The sequence below is a fragment of the Grampus griseus genome (genome assembly GCF_964374135.1).
Source record: "Grampus griseus genome assembly, chromosome: 8".
NCBI lineage: Eukaryota > Metazoa > Chordata > Mammalia > Artiodactyla > Delphinidae > Grampus > Grampus griseus.
The window spans coordinates 44753997-44771630 of record NC_139002.1 but is presented as its reverse complement, the minus strand read 5'-3'; the positions used below and the strand labels follow the sequence as shown (position 1 = coordinate 44771630).

At 39.5% G+C, this 17634-nt stretch overlaps 1 protein-coding gene and 1 long non-coding RNA gene across 5 annotated transcripts in view; one reads left to right on the top strand and one right to left on the bottom strand.

Annotated features, from left to right (window-relative positions):
* CTSC (cathepsin C) overlaps nucleotides 1-6347 on the bottom strand; it is a 47466-nt gene extending 41119 nt beyond the window's left edge. For all 3 annotated transcript variants that reach the window (XM_082659431.1, XM_082659432.1, XM_082659433.1), the window contains exon 1: nucleotides 6156-6347. In XM_082659431.1, the coding sequence (XP_082515557.1) occupies nucleotides 6156-6239 (84 nt within the window). In that variant the 5' untranslated portion in view covers nucleotides 6240-6347. The remainder of the gene's footprint in view (nucleotides 1-6155) is intronic.
* LOC309825754 overlaps nucleotides 4-17634 on the top strand; it is a 90134-nt gene continuing 72503 nt past the window's right edge. Inside the window, exon 1 of one of the 2 annotated variants that reach the window (XR_014297060.1) lies at nucleotides 4-396. This is a non-coding gene — a long non-coding RNA (uncharacterized lncRNA). The remainder of the gene's footprint in view (nucleotides 397-17634) is intronic. The other variant, XR_014297061.1, reaches the window with a different exon arrangement.

The window sequence follows — 17634 nt, the reverse complement described above, 5'->3', positions numbered from 1 at the left end:
GGAGAAGTGAGGAAGGCACGCGAGCCACAGCACTGAAGGCGGGGACTGAGGCCACAGCTGCTGTGCTATAGTGCCTTAAAATAGAGGTGGTGGAAACCGGCAACCCGGAGGGGGGCGGGGTCTCGGGGCCGCGGGGGCTGGGCGCCTGCCAGTGGCACCGCCCCTTAGGTAGGGGCTTCTGGAGAGCGCGCCCGTCACCTGGCGGCCATAGGACCTCAGGCCCAGAGAGCCCAGCACCAGGTTCAGGTGCCAAGGGACACCTCCAAAGAGGACTGCAGAGCCACAGCTGGTCTGTGCGCGCCCCAGACTGCGCTCCTTCGCTCCTTGAGAAGTAACAGAGAGAGAGACTAAGAGAAAAAGAGAGAGGAAGAGAGAGAGAGACGGAGAGACAGAGAGGTGAGGGGGAGGGGAGGCTAAATGTCAGAGACTGAGAGAAGCGCGGTGAGGGAGGCGGCGGGGGGGGGGGGGGGGCGGGGGTACCGAAGGTAGGAAAAAGGCCCAGAGAAAGAGCGACCTAACTAGTGGAGCTTTCTTTTACTCGCTTGTCTTTCCCACTTCGTCCTCATTCAGTTAACTTTTATCCTCAGAACTATTTTACGTGCGACCCCGAGCCAGCCCAGCTGTTTGAGAACTGCTCTTCCTTCCGTTTTCCAAAACTTTCACTTCCTTTTGTTTGCTGGGTTTTGTCGGTTTCCTGTTAATGTTGTTTGCCTGTTATCCACTGGGGAATTCAGTTGTAGTGCAAACTTGCAGTGTTTGTGTATTAGGATTTTTTTTCCGCCCGCTAACGTTATAGGATTTAGTTGCGCGCACGCAAACACGCACAGGCACTAACGCCCTTGTTTTGCAGCTGAAAAGCAGGTGGCCCAGAGGGGAAGCAAGTCGCCCAGGGTGAGGAAGGGAGCTGGTGGGAGAATGCTGGTCTTATGAGCAGGTTCCAGGGTGTCAGTCTCATCGCCAGTAATTATAAGGTAGCACTATTTCCAGGTGCCTCCTCGTTCAGTTTAATTATCCTCCTTTTCTGTGAGAGCTCCTCTGCCTTTCCTGGCTGTTGTTGGAAGTTGGGGCTCCTTTTGTGCACAGAGCCTTTTAGGTGTCAGGCCCTGTGCAACATCAAGGACAAGTGATGAACAAGACAGACTTTTCTGTGCCCCTGCCCTCTAGGGCACGTGCATTTTGCCCTCAAAACACTGGTTACAAATAAATACTTGGATGTCCACCTTCTCCACCAGATTGTAAGCATTCAAAGGGAGCAAGTCGACATTATTCACCTTTGTCTTCCAAATTCTGGCTTGAAAATACTTAGGAAGTGTCCTGGGGTGTTAAAATAAATGTACTTAGTAGCCTTATCTTGGTTTCCAGGCCGGAAAGCCAATTTTGATTTGGCAAAAGGAGTTTCCCTTGAAAGCTCATAAATGAAAATACTCTCTAATGTAGTCACAAACTGCAAAGGCAAGGGTGGAGCCAACACCCTGCTTCTAGGTTTTATTCCCTGTTACTTAGGATGAAAAGCGGAGCATATAATTAAACTAGCACACTTACTGTTTAGAGATAAACTGACAGAGTAACATTGCCTTCCTCATCTCTGGGAAAATGCGTCGTTGGTTGTTAAAACGTTAAAACTTTCACTAGATCATCAATTTTGAAGAGCTGAACAGTCAAGTTGGAAATTTCTTTGATGGCATGATCAAAGTAGCACAAACAATTGTGAAGAAAGTTGAAAACATCTCTATTCAGTTAATAAATATAAGCGAAAAGGATTTTGGAGGCCTCTTAATCTAATAGATTCATTTTACTATTGGGAAATGAAGATCCAGAGATAATAATAACTTGATGAATGTCACAGTTGCCTTATCAGATGGTCATTCAAATATCATACCTCCATTATTCATGCTAGAAAACTGTTGGTCAAGTTCCCAGCAGAACAAAGTACCTTCCTGTTGATTTATCTAGAAGTTGCATTCCTAAAAATTTGATATATTTAAAATGATATAAAATTCAGTTTATATACAAACCAGATTTTGGTACTAGTCTCAGATCATTATAAGCAGGTTTATAGAGAAGGAGCATTGCGTAGAAGTCGTTCTCAAACTGTGGTCCCAGGACCAAAATGACCAGCAGCATATGCATCTCCTTGGAATTTGCTAGAAATGCAAATTCCTGACCCCCACCCCATACCTACTGAATCAGGTCCCTGCAATCTATGTTTTAACAATCCCCTTTCAGAGGATCCTGACACAGATACAGCTTGAGTATCACTGGCTTGGAGATGAACAGCAAGGACTTGTATCACACTGCCTAAGTTTGAAGCATGGCTTTGCTACTCACCAGCTGTTTGATTTGGAGGAAGTTATTTTACTTCTTTTTGTGCCTTGGTTTTCTCATCTATAATATGCGCATAATTGTTATAGACCTATGACTACCTCCAGTTTTGAGAAGACTAAATGAGTTCATACAGATTCTACAGAGAACTGACTGACTACATTTATTATTGTGTATCTTTCTACTAGAAAACTATCCTTATTAGTTAGACAGTAGATTCCAAATCCTGTTCTCCTTTGTAATCCTAGCACCCTGAATAACTTCTGGCACACAGTAAGTTCTCATATATCCGTTGAATGAATGAATAGTATCATGGACATAAATACTTCTGTATTTCATGGTGTTTGGCAAAGAGCAGCATGATTCCCATATCCCCTGCCTGTGAATAAGTTTGAAAGCCACTGTTCAGGAATGTATATAAAAACAAAGAAGGATCAAAGAAATAGAAAAAAAATTTGACATATCAATGTAGAATGCCATTTGGTGTTGTATACACCTCTGTCATTGGTAGTCAGAATAACAACCATAATAATGTCATTTATTTAGGACTTTACATTTTACCAAGGTAATTCACATATATCATCTCATTTAATTATTACACAATTGTGTGAGAAAGAGAGCACCACTTGTTCAGGTCTTGTGATGCCCTAAGTACTGTACTTTGTTTCTGTCCTTCTGATCTCCTAGGCACATGTCAAAACTCTCTCTTCTGTGACCTCATGTTCCTGAGTTCACAATTCACAGTAATTATTTGATTGACTGCCTTTTCCACTAGAGTCCATGCTTCTTGACAGAAGGACTATATTATTTTTGTACCTCAAGGTTTTTGTCAGAGTTGGACAATAGCCAGTATTTACTCATTCATCCTCTCAATAAAATTTATGAAAGAAAGGAAGGAAGGCGGGAAGATAAGTGGGAAGGAAGCTCATCATCATTTGCACAGTACATTCACATATTATGTCCATTTGATAGTAATCTCCCAGATAGTATTACTCCCATTTTACAGATAAGAAAACTGGAGCTCAGAAAGGATAAGTGATTCTTCCATGGTCAAACTGCTAGTAAGTATAGATCGGATAACCAAAAAAGGCTTCTGTTTTTAAGTTAGATTGTTAGAACGGAATTAAGCAAGTGAAGCTTTATCTGCTTCTTGATAGAGTCAGATATAAAATTAAGAGAAAGATAAGTTCTACAGAAGACACATGTTGAGGCAGCTGTGAAACTAGGAATTACTGAGATAATCTCTACTATTTGATCCCTTTCTCATTTCATTATTTCCTTCTGTTAAATGAACCATGAGGACTTCTCTGGTGAAACAGTGGTTAAGAATCTGCCTGCCAATGCAGGGGACATGGGTTTGATCCCTGGTCCGGGAAGATCCCACATGCCACGGAGCAACTAAGCCCTCGCACCACAACTACTGAGCCTGTGCTCTGGAGCCTGCATGCCACAACTACTGAGCCCACGTGCCACAACTACTGAAGCCTGCATGCCCTAGAGCCCGCGCACTGCAACTGCTGAGCCCACATGCCACAACTACTGAAGCCCACATGCTCTAGGGCCCACGTGCCGCAACTACTGAGCCCGTGTGCTGCAACTACTGAAGCCCACGCACCTAGAGCCTGTGCTCCACAACAACAGAAGCCCGCACACTGCAACAAAGAGTAGCCCCCACTCTCCGCAACTAGAGAAAGCCTGCGCGCAGCGACGAAGACCCAGTGCAGCCAAAAATAAAATTAAATAAATAAATAAATAAAAGAAGAAATGTGTATTTAAAAAATAAAAAATAAATAAACCATGTTTTTGAAATGAAAATTTTGAGAAGCATTACTTTTTACTGATACACCAGGATTATCCTATAGGTCACACAGAGTAAGAGCAACCCTAAAGAGCCAATGAACTTAATGAATGTCTCTATTTTGCCCTTTTTTCACCACCACCACTCTGGTCCAATAAGCTATCATTTCTTGCTAGTCAACCAAAATTACCTTCTAATTTCATCCACTTTTTGTTGAATTCAATGTAAAAGCCAGGAACCTAAGTGTCATCCTTGACTCTTCCTTCCCCCAGGCCCCCCCCGACCCCAAGCTGATCAGCCAATGTATCATACTGAGTCTACTCTCACCATTGTTATTTTTTATTTAAATGTAAACCATATCATGATACTCCCAATATTGACATGTGGAATACTTCCCAATAGGTTACCTTTTGTATCATCTTTGAATAAAATTCTGCAAGACCCTGTACAATATGCCCAACTTCTCCCTTCATCCTCCCAGTTGTCCCAGAAACCCTTGCCTTCTGTTGGTCCTCAAACCCGCTAGATTCCTTCTGTCTCCATTACCTTTGCACTTCGCTAGTCTCTTTGCCTGAAATCATTTGTTGTTTTTCCCATGACTGCTCATTCTCACTGTATGACATTCTCACTGAAAAAGATTTTATCTCCTCTAGCCATGCTATCTGAAGTGGCCCTCTCTACCTATTCATTTTATTAGTACTCTGTTTATTTCTATGTAAAAATTATAAATACCTGTAATTATTGCACTTTCTTGTTTATTATATATCTGCCACACTGGAACAGAAGCTCCATGAGGTTTGGGCCTTGTCTGTCTTGTTCACCACTATATTACCAGGACATAGTAGATGCTCAATAAATATTTATTAAATGTTGATTGAAACTCCTTACTCTCCAACTTTAGGAATCAGATTTATTGGAAGCAAATTTTCATGGGGCAAATGTTAAGTCACTAGATAAATTTTATATTTCTCATCTCATACTGTTCACTTTCAGAGATATTCAACTAGTATAGGGACCAACTTTTCAGCCCCAGCAACATCTGGAATTTTAAGTTTATATGCCTGTGTGGATTAGTTTGTAAGTGGTAGAAGTTGACCTAAAACTACTTCGTATGCTATCAGGAAGTCAAGTTATAAACACATGTTGGACAATAGGAAAGCTAAACCGTATCTTAGCATTTTAGTTTCAAGGTTTTGCAGTTCAATTTGACTTCCCTTCTTTCTCTAGGTTATTGCTGAAAGGGAAATATGAAGTCAAACGAGGTAAAGTCTAGAATAGCAAACTGTAGAGAGTCTTGGCATGAAGAGAACAAAACCAGAACAGGGTGACTGATTTAAAGGTCAAGACTATCAGTTTCTCCAAGGTGAGACAGGGCATTCCTTTTCCAAGAGTCACATTACTTACCCAGGTAATGGTATGGGAATATTTAAAATATTTCATTTTAATAAGTTGAACATAAGCTGACTTACTATTTATTATTACTTTTTACTTATTTAATTGACAAGATCACACTGATTTATGCATTTCTCTCATTTTTTAAACAACCCTTAGAATTTAAAAATAGTTCAATATATAAATGAATAACTTTAGTTCATATACAATTAAGGTAACAAATTGAGTAAAAGAGCCTTCAAATTTATCATCATTTTCATTTGTTCCTAGTCCTTTTTCTAAAAGGACGTATTTATGTTTTTATTATATGATGAGATAATAATATTCAATAAATTACATTAAATATATTTTGCCATTGTGCTACAGATTTTTCCCCTGCCCCCCCTTTTTCTTTCCATCTATACCCTGCCAAGCAAGGCAACCTATGTTCCCTCCTTGGTGTGTATACTTACAAATTTTTTACTAAAATTCCCCAGCCACTTAAAATATGCATAAGGAGCAGGACACATAATGTCTAGATCCAGAATGCCATGGTTTGAATCCTGATACCACTTCTTACTGCCTGTGTGACTTTAGAAAAGCTATTTATTTTCTCTGACTCAAGTTTCCATGTTAGCAAAACTGGGATAATAATAGTACCTACCTCATAGGGTTGTAGTGAAGTTTTGACTGAGTTACAATATGAAATACTTAGAACAGTGCTGTCACTTAGTTTCCATTCTTTCATTCTTGTCAACCTTATTTCATTCTTAACGAAATTCGTTCTTAAAAACACATAACAGAGGTTTCTTCACATCAAGAAATTGAATTCATTTTAAGGAAAATAGCTGCATGGTACTGCTAAAAAAAACACACCACAGGTCCAAAATGGCATCACATGTGCTAAAAGCCCATGATACCAAAACATAGATTTAATACCTAACTTAATTGCAGTTTTGATTTTCCCCCAAATGTAATCTTAATCAACCAGTTTGGAATTTTCTGGTTAGAACCAATGAGGTAATCTCAGCCATCTCTAGCCTACTCCTCAGAGGAAGAACAGGCAATCTGCATGATAAAACCCTTGCCAGTCCCTGCCCTCCAAAGGAGATGTCCTGGCCCAAAAGAACCTTTTTTTGTGTGTTTTTTTGCTAGTGACTTTCTTGCCCCACACTCCTTTCTATGAAAGCCTTCCATTTTGTGCCACTTCCCAGAGCTCTCTTCTATTTACTACATGTGATGCTGCCAGATTCATGAATCCTTAAATAAAGCCAATCGGGTCTTCAAATCTACTCAGTTTGTTGCAGGAAGGGGGACTGCTTCCAGAGCTCAAGAGTGGGCTCTTGTCTAACACTGGGAACTGAATTGTCCAAAGATACAGACGTGCTGACAAAGCAAGAGACTTCATTGGAAAGGGGCTTGTTGCAGAGCAGCAGGGTAAGGAAACCCAGGAGAACTGCTCTGCCACATGACTCGAACTCAGATGTTATGGTAATGGGGTTAGTTTCCGGGTTGTCTCTGGCCAGTCATCTTGCTTGGCCTGTATTTGGCTTGACTCAGGGTCCTGCCTGGTGGCATGTGCATCTTTCAGCCAAGATGGATTCCAGCGAGAAGGACTCTGGGAGGTTGCTCATCTCCTCCCTCTTTTGGCCCCTCCCAAATTCTCCCATTAGTTTTCAGCGGCAGCACTGTGTTCCTTATCCGGACCTCCTATCCTGAGACAACTCAGGCAAGCAGACCTGGCCAAGGCAGGTGGTTTCTGTTAACAGTTCCCTAACAGGTTGGATTTTGTTTTTAAGCAATACTTAAGGCATGTAACAAATCTAAGTATTATTAAATGGGCACTTGGGTTGTTTCCAGGTATTTTAGCATTATTATTTTTTGCCATTGCAAACAATATTGCAGTAAGAATTTTTGAGTATACATCCTTTCTACAGCTGCTTTTCTTTCCATAGGAAAGTGACAACCATGTCCCTTCCTTATAAGCTTACTTTCTTTCCTGAGTTGTTTTAAATCTTTTAAATTGTTGTAAATTTAAATTTTGATATTTTAAGTTGTTTTAAATTGGTTGAAATGTTTTAAATAACTGTCATTTAATTTTAAATTTGTATCTTGGAAGCACCTAAGGTCTGCTTTTGTATATGGTATCATACAGGTCTTTTTATTTAGGCAGTGGTAGCGGTGCCGTTTATAAAATAAACCTTATTTTCCCTCTAAATTTAAACACCAAATTTGAATATATTCAGTTCCTGTAAGTACTGGAATATTTTGTTTTGTTTTACTGATTGATTTTAAAGTAAGTTCGCTTCCTGTTCTTCTTTTACATATTTTTCTCAGCTCCCACTCTGTATCAATTTAAAATTGTATGTTTTGGCTACCCCTCTACTATTTCTTAACTTTTTATTTTATATTGGAGTATAGCCGATTAACAATGTTTTGATAGTTTCAGGTGCACAGCAAAGTAACTCAACCATACATATACATGTGTCCATTCTCCCCTAGACTCCCCTCCTATCCAGGCTGCCACATAACATTGAGGAGAGTTCCCTGTGCTATACAGTAGGTCCTTGTTGGTTATCCTTTTTAAATATAGCAGGGTATACATGTCAGTCCCAAACTCCCTAACTATCCCTTTTCTCCACTCTTGCCCCCCTGGTAATCATAAGTCCATTCTCTAAGTATGTGAGTCCATTTCTGTTTTGTAAATATGTTCATTTGTATCATTAAAGATTCCACATATAAGCGATATCATATATTTCTCTTTCTCTGTCTGACTTACTTCACTCAGTATGACAGTCTCTAGGTCCACCCATGTTGCTGCAAATGGCATTATTTCATTCTTTTGTTATGGCTGAGTAATATACCATTGTATATATGTACCACATCTTCTTTATCCATTCCTCTGTTGACAGACATTTAGGTTGCTTCCATGTCTTGCCTATTGTAAACAGTGCTGCAATGAATATTGGGGTGCATGTATGTTTTCAGACCATGTTTTTCTCCAGACATATGCCCAGGAGTGGGATTGCAGGGTCATGTGATAGCTCTATTTTTAGTTTTTTAAGGAACCTCCATACTGTTCTCCATAGTGACTGTACCAATTTACATTCCCACCAACAGTGTAGGAGGGTTCCCTTCTCTCCACACCCTCTCCAGCATTTATTGTTTGTGGATTTTTTGATGATAGCCATTTTGACTGGTGTGAGGTGATATCTCATTGTAGTTTTGATTTGCATTTCTCTAATCATTAGCAATGTTGAATATCTCTTCATGTGCCTCTTGGCCATTCTTATGTCTTCCTTGGAAAAATGTCTGTTTAGGTCTTCTACCCATTGTTTGATTGGGTTGTTTGTTTTGATGATATTACCTCCTGAGCTGTTTGTAAAATTTGGAGACTAATCCCTTATCGGTCACATCATTTGCAAATATTTTCTCCCAATTTGTGGGTTGTCTTTTCATTTTGTTTATGGTTTCCTTTGCTGTGCAAAAGCTTTTGAGTTTAATTAGGTTCCATTTGTTTATTTTTGTTTTTATTTCCATTACTCTGAGAGACAGATTGGAAAAGATATTGCTGCAATTTATGTCAGAGAGTGTTCTACCTGTGTTTTCCTCTAGGAGTTTTATAGTGTCTGGTCTCACATTTAAGGTCTTTAATCCATTTTGAGCTTATTTTTGTGTGTGGTGTTAAAGAATGATCTAATTTCATTTTTTTACATGTAGCTGTCTAGTTTTCCTAGCACCATTTGTTGAAGAGACTATCTTTCCACCATTGTATAGTCTTGCATACTTTGTCATAGATTAATTGACCATTGGTACGTGGGTTTATTTCTGGGCTTTCTATCCTGTTCCATTGACCTATAGTTCTGTTTTTGTGCCAGTACCATACTCTTTTGATGACTATAGCTTTGTAGTATAGTCTGAAGTCAGGGAGCCTGATTCCTCCGGGTCCATTTTTCTTTCACCAGATTGCTTTGGATATTCGGGGTCTTTTGTGTCTCCATACAAATTTAAGATTTTTTGTTCTAGTTCTGTGAAAAATGCCATTAGTAATTTGATAGGAATTGCATTGAATCTGTAGATTGCCTTGGGTAGTATAGTCATTTTGATAATATTTATTCTTCCAATCCAAGAACATGGTATATATTTCCATCTGTTTGTGTCTTCTTCAATTTCTTTCATCAGTGTCTTATACTTTTCAGAGTACAGGTCTTTCGTCTCCTTAGGTAGGTTTATTCCTAGGTATTTTATTCTTTTTGATGCAGTGGTAAATGGGATTGTTTCTTGAATTTCTCTTTCTGATCTTTCATTGTTAGTGTATAGTAATGCAACAGATTTCTGTGTATTAGTTTTGTAGCCTGCAACTTTACCAAATCCATTGATGAGCTCTAGTAGTTTTCTGGTAGTGTCTTTACAATTTTCGATGTATAGTATCATGTCATCTGCAAACAGTGACAGTTTTACTTCTTTTCCAATTTGGATTCGTTTTATTTCTTTTTCTTCTCTGATTGCCATAGCTAGGACTTCCAAAAGTATGTTGAATAAAAGTGGTGGGAGTGGGCATCCTTGTCCTGTTCCTGATCTTAGAGGAAATGCCTTCAACTTTTCACTGTTGAGTATGATGCTAGTTGTACGTTTGTCATATATGACCTCATATATATGTTGAGGTAGGTTCCCTCTGTGTCCACTTTCTGGAGAGTTTTTATCGTAAATGGGTGTTGAATTTTGTCAAAAGCTTTTTCTGCATCTATTGAGATGACCATATGGTTTTTATTCTTCAAGTTGTTGATGTGATATATCACACTGATTGATTTGCAGATATTGAAAAATCCTTGCATCTCTGGGATAAATCCCAGTTGATCATGGTGTATGATCCTTTTAATAAATTATTGGATTTTAGTTGCTAGTATTTTGTTGAGGATTTTTGTGTCTGTGTTCATCAGTGATACTGGTCTGTAATTTTTTTTTATGGTATTGTCTGGTTTTTGTATCAGGATGATGGTGGCCTCATAGAATGAGTTTGGGAGTTTTCCTTCCTCTGGAAATTTGGAACAGTTTCAGAAGGATGGGTGTTAGCTCTTCTCTAAATGTTTGATAGAATTCACCTGTGAAGCCATCATGACCTGGACTTCTATTTGTTGGGAGTTTTTAAATTTCAGTTTCAATTTCAGTGCTTGTGATTGGTCTCTTCATATTTTCTAATTCTTCCTGGTTCAATCTTAGGAGATTGTACCTTTCTAAGAACATGTCCTTTTCTTTCAGGTTGTCCATTTTATTGGCATACAGTTGCATATAGTAGTCTCTTATGATCCTTTGTATTTCTGTGATGTCAGTTGTAACTTCTCCTTTTTCATTTCTAATTTTATTGATTTGAGTCCTCTCCCTTTTTTTTTGATGATTCTGGTTAAAGGTTTATCAATTTTATTTATCTTTTCAAAGAACCAGCTTTTAGTTTCATTGATCTTTGCTATTGTCTTCTTTGTCTCTGTTTCATTTATTTCTGTTCTGATCTTTATGATTTCTTTCCTTCTACTAACTTTAGTTTTTGTTTGTTCTTTGTTCTCTAGTTGCTTTAGGTGTAAGGTTAGGTTGTTTATTTGAGGTTTTTCTTGTTTCCTGAGGTAAGATTGTATTGCTATAAACTTTCCTCTTAGAACTGCTTTTGCTGTATTACATAGGTTTTGGATTGTTGTGCTTTCATTTTCATTTGTCTCCAGGTATTTTTTGACTTCCTCTTTGATTTCTTCAGTGATCCATTGGTTATTTAGTAGCATATTGTTTACCCTCTGCTTGTTTGTGTTTTTTATAGTTTTTTTCTTGTAGTTTATTTCTCATCTCATAGCATTGTGGTTGGAAAATATGCTTGATACTATTTCAATTTTCTTAAATTTACTGAGGCTCGCTTTGTGGCCCAGGATGTGGTCAGTCATGGAGAACATTCCGTGTGTACTTGAGAAGAATGTGTGTTCTGCTTTTGGATGGAGTGCTCTATAAATATCAATTAAATCCATCTGGTCTAATGTGTCATCTAAGACCTGTGTTTCCTTATTGATTTTCTGTCTGGATGATCTGTCCATTGATGAAAGTGGGGTGTTAAAGTCCCCCACTATCATTGTGTTACTGTAGATTTCTCCCTTTATGCCTGTTAGTGTTTGCCTTATGTATTGAGGTGCTCCTATGTTGGGTGCCTATTATGTTTACAATTGTTATATCTTCTGCTTGGATTGGTCCCTTGATTATTATGTAGTGTCCTTCTTTGTCTCTTGTAACAATCTTTATTTTTAAGTCTGTTTTTTCTGATATGACTATTGCTACTCCAGCTTTCTTTTGATTTCCATTTGCATGGAATACCTTCTTCCATCCCCTCACTTTCAGTTTGTATGTGTCCCTAGGTCTGAGGTAGGTTTCTTATAGACAGCATATATACGGGTCTTGTCTTCGTATCCATTCAGCCAGTCTGTGTCTTTTGGTTTGCTCCTTTAATCCACTTACATTTAAGGTAATTATCAATATGTGTGTTCCTATTGCAATTTTCTTAATTGTTTTGGGGTTTTTTGGTAGATCTTTTTTCTTTCCTTCCTCTTTTGTTCTCTTCTCTTGTGGTTTGATTACCATCTTTAGTGTTATGTTTGGGTTGCTTTTTCTTTTTTGTGTGTGTATCTATTGTAGTTTTGGGGTTTGCTGTTCCCCTGTGGTTTCAATATAGCAATCTATATATGTATAGGGTTGTTTTCAGTTGCTAAGTCTCTTTCCTTCCTAGAGGAGTTCCTTTAGCATTTGTTGCAAAGCTGGTCTGCTAGTACTGAATTCTCTTAGCTTTCGCTTGTCTGTAAAACTTTTCATTTCTCTGTTAAATCTGAACGAGAGCCTTGCTGGGTAGAGTAGAGTATTCTTGGTTGCAGGTTCTTCCCTTCCATCACTTTAAATATATCATGCCATGCCCTTCTGGCTTGCAGAGTTTCTGCTGAAAGATCAGCTGTTAACCTTATGGGGGTTCCCTTGTATGTTATTTTTCCCTTGTTGCTTTCAATAATTTTTCTTTGTCTTTAATGTTTGTCAATTTGATTACTATGTATCTTGGCATGTTTCTCCTTGGGTTTAACCTGCCTGGGACTCTCTGTGCTTCCTGGACTTGGGTGGCTATTTCCTTTCCCATGTTAGGGAAGTTTTCGACTATAATCTCTTCATATATTTTCTTGGGTCCTTTCTCTCTCTCTTCTCCTTCTGGGACTCCTAGAATGCGAATGTTGTTGCGTTTAGTTTTGTCCCAGAGGTCTCTGAGACTGTCTTCATTTCTTTTCATTCTTTATTCTGTTCTGCGGCAGTGATTTCCACCATTCTGTCTTCCAGGTCACTTATCCGTTCTTCTGCCTCAGTTATTCTGCTATTGATTCCTTCTAGTGTAGTTTTCATTTCAGTTATTGTATTGTTCATCTCTGTCTGTTTGTTCTTTAATTCTTCTAGGTCTTTGTTAAACATTTCTTGCATCTTCTTGATCTTTTCCTCCATTCTTTTTCCAAGGTCCTGGATCATCTTCACTATCATTATTCTGAAATCTTTTTCTGGAACGTTGCCTATCTCCACTGGGGTTTTATCTTGTTGCCTATCTCCACTGGGGTTTTATCTTGTTCCTTCATGTGGGACATAATCGTCTGCCTTTTCATTTTGTCTGTCTTTCTGTGATTGTGGTTTTTATGCTGCAGGCTGCAGGATTGTAGTACTTCTTGCTTCTGCTGTCTGCCCTCTGGTGGTTGAGGCTATCTAAGAGGGTTGTGCAAGCTTCCTGATGGGAGGGATTGGTGGGTATTGCTCTGGTGGGCAGAGCTCAGTAAAACTTTAATCGTCTTGTCTGCTGATGGGTGGGGCTGTCTTCCCTCCTTGTTGGTTGTTTAGCCTGACGTGACCCAGCACTGCAGCCTACAGGCTCTTTGGTGGGGCTAATGCTGGACTCCAGGAGGGCTCACGCCAAGGAATACTTCCCAGAACTGCTGCTGCCCATGTCCTTGTCCCCGCGGTGAGCCACAGCCACCCCCCGCCTCTGCAGGAGACCCTCCAACACTGGCAGGTAGGTCTGGTTCACCCTCCTATGCGGCACTGTTTCTTCCCCCTGGGTCCTGGTGCACACAAGATTTTGTGTGTGCCCTCCAAGAGTAGAGTCTCAGTTTCCCCCAGTCCTGTCGAAGTCTCACAATCAAATCCCGCTGGCCTTCAAAGTCTGATTCTCTGGGGATTCCTCCTCCCATTGCCAGACCCCCTAGTTGGGAAGCCTGACGTGGGGCTCAATACCTTCACTCCAGTGGGTAGACTTCTGTGGTATAAGTTTGCTCCAGTTTGTGAGTCACCCACCCAGAAGTTATAGGATTTGATTTTATCGTGATTTTGCCCCTTCCGCCATCACATTGCAGCTTCTCCTTTGGCTTTGGATGTGGGGTATCTTTTTTTGGTGAGTTTCAGTGTCTTCCTGTTGATGATTGTTCAGCAGTTATTTGTGATTCCAGTTCTCTCGCAAGAAGGAGTGAGTGCACGTCCTTCTACTCTGAAATCTTGAACCAATCTCCTCTCTACTGTTTTTTTAACTTAATGGAACATTCATTGAAATTAAATTTGGGATATTACTTTCAAGTAACCAGTTTTGGATATATTCATCCATCTGAACATTTTTGTTTATTGTTTAACCGATTTCATCTTTTATTTGGAAAACTTTTTTGTTCCTACTTTATCTGGTTCGTTTTATTTTTCTTTTCTTAATTTTGTTAGTATGAGTCCTTAGCACCTAATTTTCAGTCTTTTCCTTTAATAATAAAGGTGTATTAGCCTCACAGTTTTCTTCTGAGGCAAGTTTTAACTGTATCCCACAAGTTATTACTTGATATACTTTTTTTATCCTTGTAATTTAAAGAGTTTATAATTTAGGTTTGATTTCCAGTTGATTACATAGGTTATTTAGGAGTTCATTTCTTATTTTACCTAGTTATATTAGTTTGTTTTCTTCTTTTTATTAGATTATGTTTGAAGAATATGGCATGGATAATATCAGCATTTAAAATTTTATTAATAATGTCTTTCTGGCTTAATGTATGGCTGAGTTTTATAAAAGAAACATTTAAAAATTACATTTTCTCTACTCAAAAGAACTTTGATATACACTCAAAGTGATTAAGTCACTCTATGACCATGCTTAATTTTTTGTCTATTACATGTTTCAATTCTAAAAGATCAATTGAAATATCTCAAGATAAATTTATTCTAATAAACTTCTCGTTTATCTCTTTTGTTCTTAATGTTTTAATTGCATTGTTATTTGGTACATTTCCATGTAAGCATATTTTATCTACTTTGAAACCTATGCTTTTTGCCTATTCATAGGTGTCCCACAATAGCCCTCTCCTCTTAGAAATTCTACTTAGGCCTGCAACCTCAAAAGTACCTTTTCCTACTTGCCTCTCTGGGTGTTGTCTTGTTTCAAGACCTAGTTAAGATTAAGTTTAGAGGGAGAGAATGCTTAAAATGCAAATTCACACTGCTATTAGGTGTTTCAGGCTTTTCATTTAATATATTTTTTCCTCCCTGATTTTTATGATTTTAACAGGCCTTCTCAACAGTGTAAAATACAGAATACTGACGAGTATTAGTAGTGAACTAAGAAGAACAGATATATTAAATGAAAAGTGAGGACATGGAGAGAGGCAAAATGTGCAGATGTAATTACTTGTTACGATAACAGTTACCATTTATTGAATGTCTACTATGTGTAGGCACTATGTACATGTGCACACTTTTCCCTACAGCTGCACATAAGGTAGGTATTATTCACTTCAATTTAGAAATGAAAAAGTATTTAGAAAAGAGAGATTAAGTATCGTGGTAAATATCATATTTCTTAAGTGGCTGAGCTAGAAAGCTTGGCTGATTCCCAAAGTCTGTCTGAGTCCCAGTGCCCAGTTCTTCCCACTGTACCACACTACCTTACTTATATGCAGACTTAAGGGGATATTCTGAATAAATAGTTGTCCATAAATAAAAAACATAATATTTACTTAACTATAGAAACTGTATTTATTTAATAAATATATATTCAACATGGTACTAATGTTGCAGCCACAAAGTAAGAGGAAATGATGGTAGAGTAGGTGTTTTGGGAAGAAAGTAAAGACACATGGAGACATGTATTTCAAGTAGCTGTGGGATGTCAGAATGGAGATATCTAGTAATAAGCTGGAAATATTGCTTACTCTGGGAAGGGGTCATTCAGTCATTCAGATCAATAAAACAGATATTTATTGAGCATCTACTCTATTCAGGGCATAGACAGGCATTGAGAATAGCTGCAAGGGTATTCAGACTACTTCAGGTATTGGCTGAATACAGTGTTTATTAGTCCTCACCAAATAAATGAGAGTTGACCTGGGAGTAGAGGTCACCCAAAGCAAGCCCATAAAACACAGGGGAAAGTGGAGGAAAGAGGTTGAAGACAGCTTAACAATCAGCAAAAATGTAACGGCTAAGCTAAAGAGCAGGAGTTCATGAAGAAAAAGTTAAGAGAATCAGAAGGAGGACGAAGAAGTTAATACTATGTTGAAAGCAAGGAAGAGGAAATTTTGAGTGTCTAAAATTTGAAGAATGAGTTTTTGTTTCAACCATCCCCAAGTCAGAACCAATTTTAGCTTCTACTTCCAGGACCACATGCCAAATTGGTGTTCTGTTTCTTGGGTTCAGGGCAGAGACCCCAGCTCTTTGCAAAACTGATCAGAAACCTGGAGTTGACAGTCCTGAAATCCTCTAGAGAACTGAGAGCTACCTGAGACTGCAGCATGGCCATTCCTGATGGATATTACTACAAAAATTGGCTCATATTTTGTGGTTCTAAGATATAGATTGAATAGCATCTTGAACCTGTCCTATTCCATTACACCAGTATACCACAATGTGGCACATGCTGAGAGTTGCCTTAAAAAATAAATTTCTCGAGCGGACTGGGGTTGGCGTGAACACAGCCTGCAGGGGGTTAGTGCACCACGGCTACCCAGGAGGGAGTCCGGGGAAAGGTCGGGACCTGCCGAAGAGGCAAGAGACTTTTTCTTCCCTCTTTGTTTCCTGCTGCATGAGGAGAGGGGATTAAGAAAGCTGCTTAAAGGAGCTCCAGAGACAGGCCGCGAGCCGCAGCTAAAAGCGCGGACCACAGAGCCGGGCATGAGACGCTAAGGCTGCTGCTGCCGCCACCAAGAAGCCTGTGTGCAAGCACAGGTCACTATCCACACCCCCCTTCCGGGGAGCCTGTGCAGCCTGCCACTGCCAGGGTCCCGGGATCCAGCGACAACTACTCCGGAAGAACGCATGGCACACCTCAGGCTGGTGCAACGTTACGCTGGCCTCTGCCACCACAGGCTCGCCTGCACTCTGTACCCCTCCCTCCCCCCCGGGCCTGAGTGAGCCAGAGCCCCAGAATCAGCGGCTCCGTTAACCCCGTCCTGTCTGAGTGAAGAACAGACGCCCTCTGGCGACCTACATGCAGAGGCGGGTCCAAATCCAAAGCTGAGCTCCGGGAGCTGTGTGAACAAAGAAGAGAAAGGGAACTCTCTCCCAGCAGCCTCAGAAGCAGCGGATTAAAGCTCCACAATCAACTTGATGTACCCTGCATCTGTGGAATACCTGAACAGACAACGAATCATCCCAAATTGAGGAGGTGGACTTTGAGAGCAAGATTCATTATTTTTTCCCCTTTTCCTCTTTTTTGTGAGTGTGTATGTGTGTTTCTGTGTGAGATTTTGTCTACATATCTTTGCTTTCACCATTTGCCCTAGGGTTCTATCCATCCGTTTTTTATTTTTGTACTTGTAAAAAAATTTTTTTCTTAATAATTATTTTTGATTTTCATAACTTTATTTTATCTTTATTTATTTTATTTTATCCTCTTTCTTTCTATTTTTTCTCCCTTTTATTCTGAGCCGTGTGGATGAAAGGCTCTTGGTGCTGCAGCCAGGAGTCAGAGCTGTGCCTCTGAGTTGGGAGAGCCAACTTAAGGACACTGGTCCACAAGACACCTCCCAGCTCCACATAATATCAAACAGTGAAAATCTCCCAGAGATCTCCATCTCAACACCAACACCCAGCTTCACTCAATGACCAGCAAGCTACAGTGCTGGACA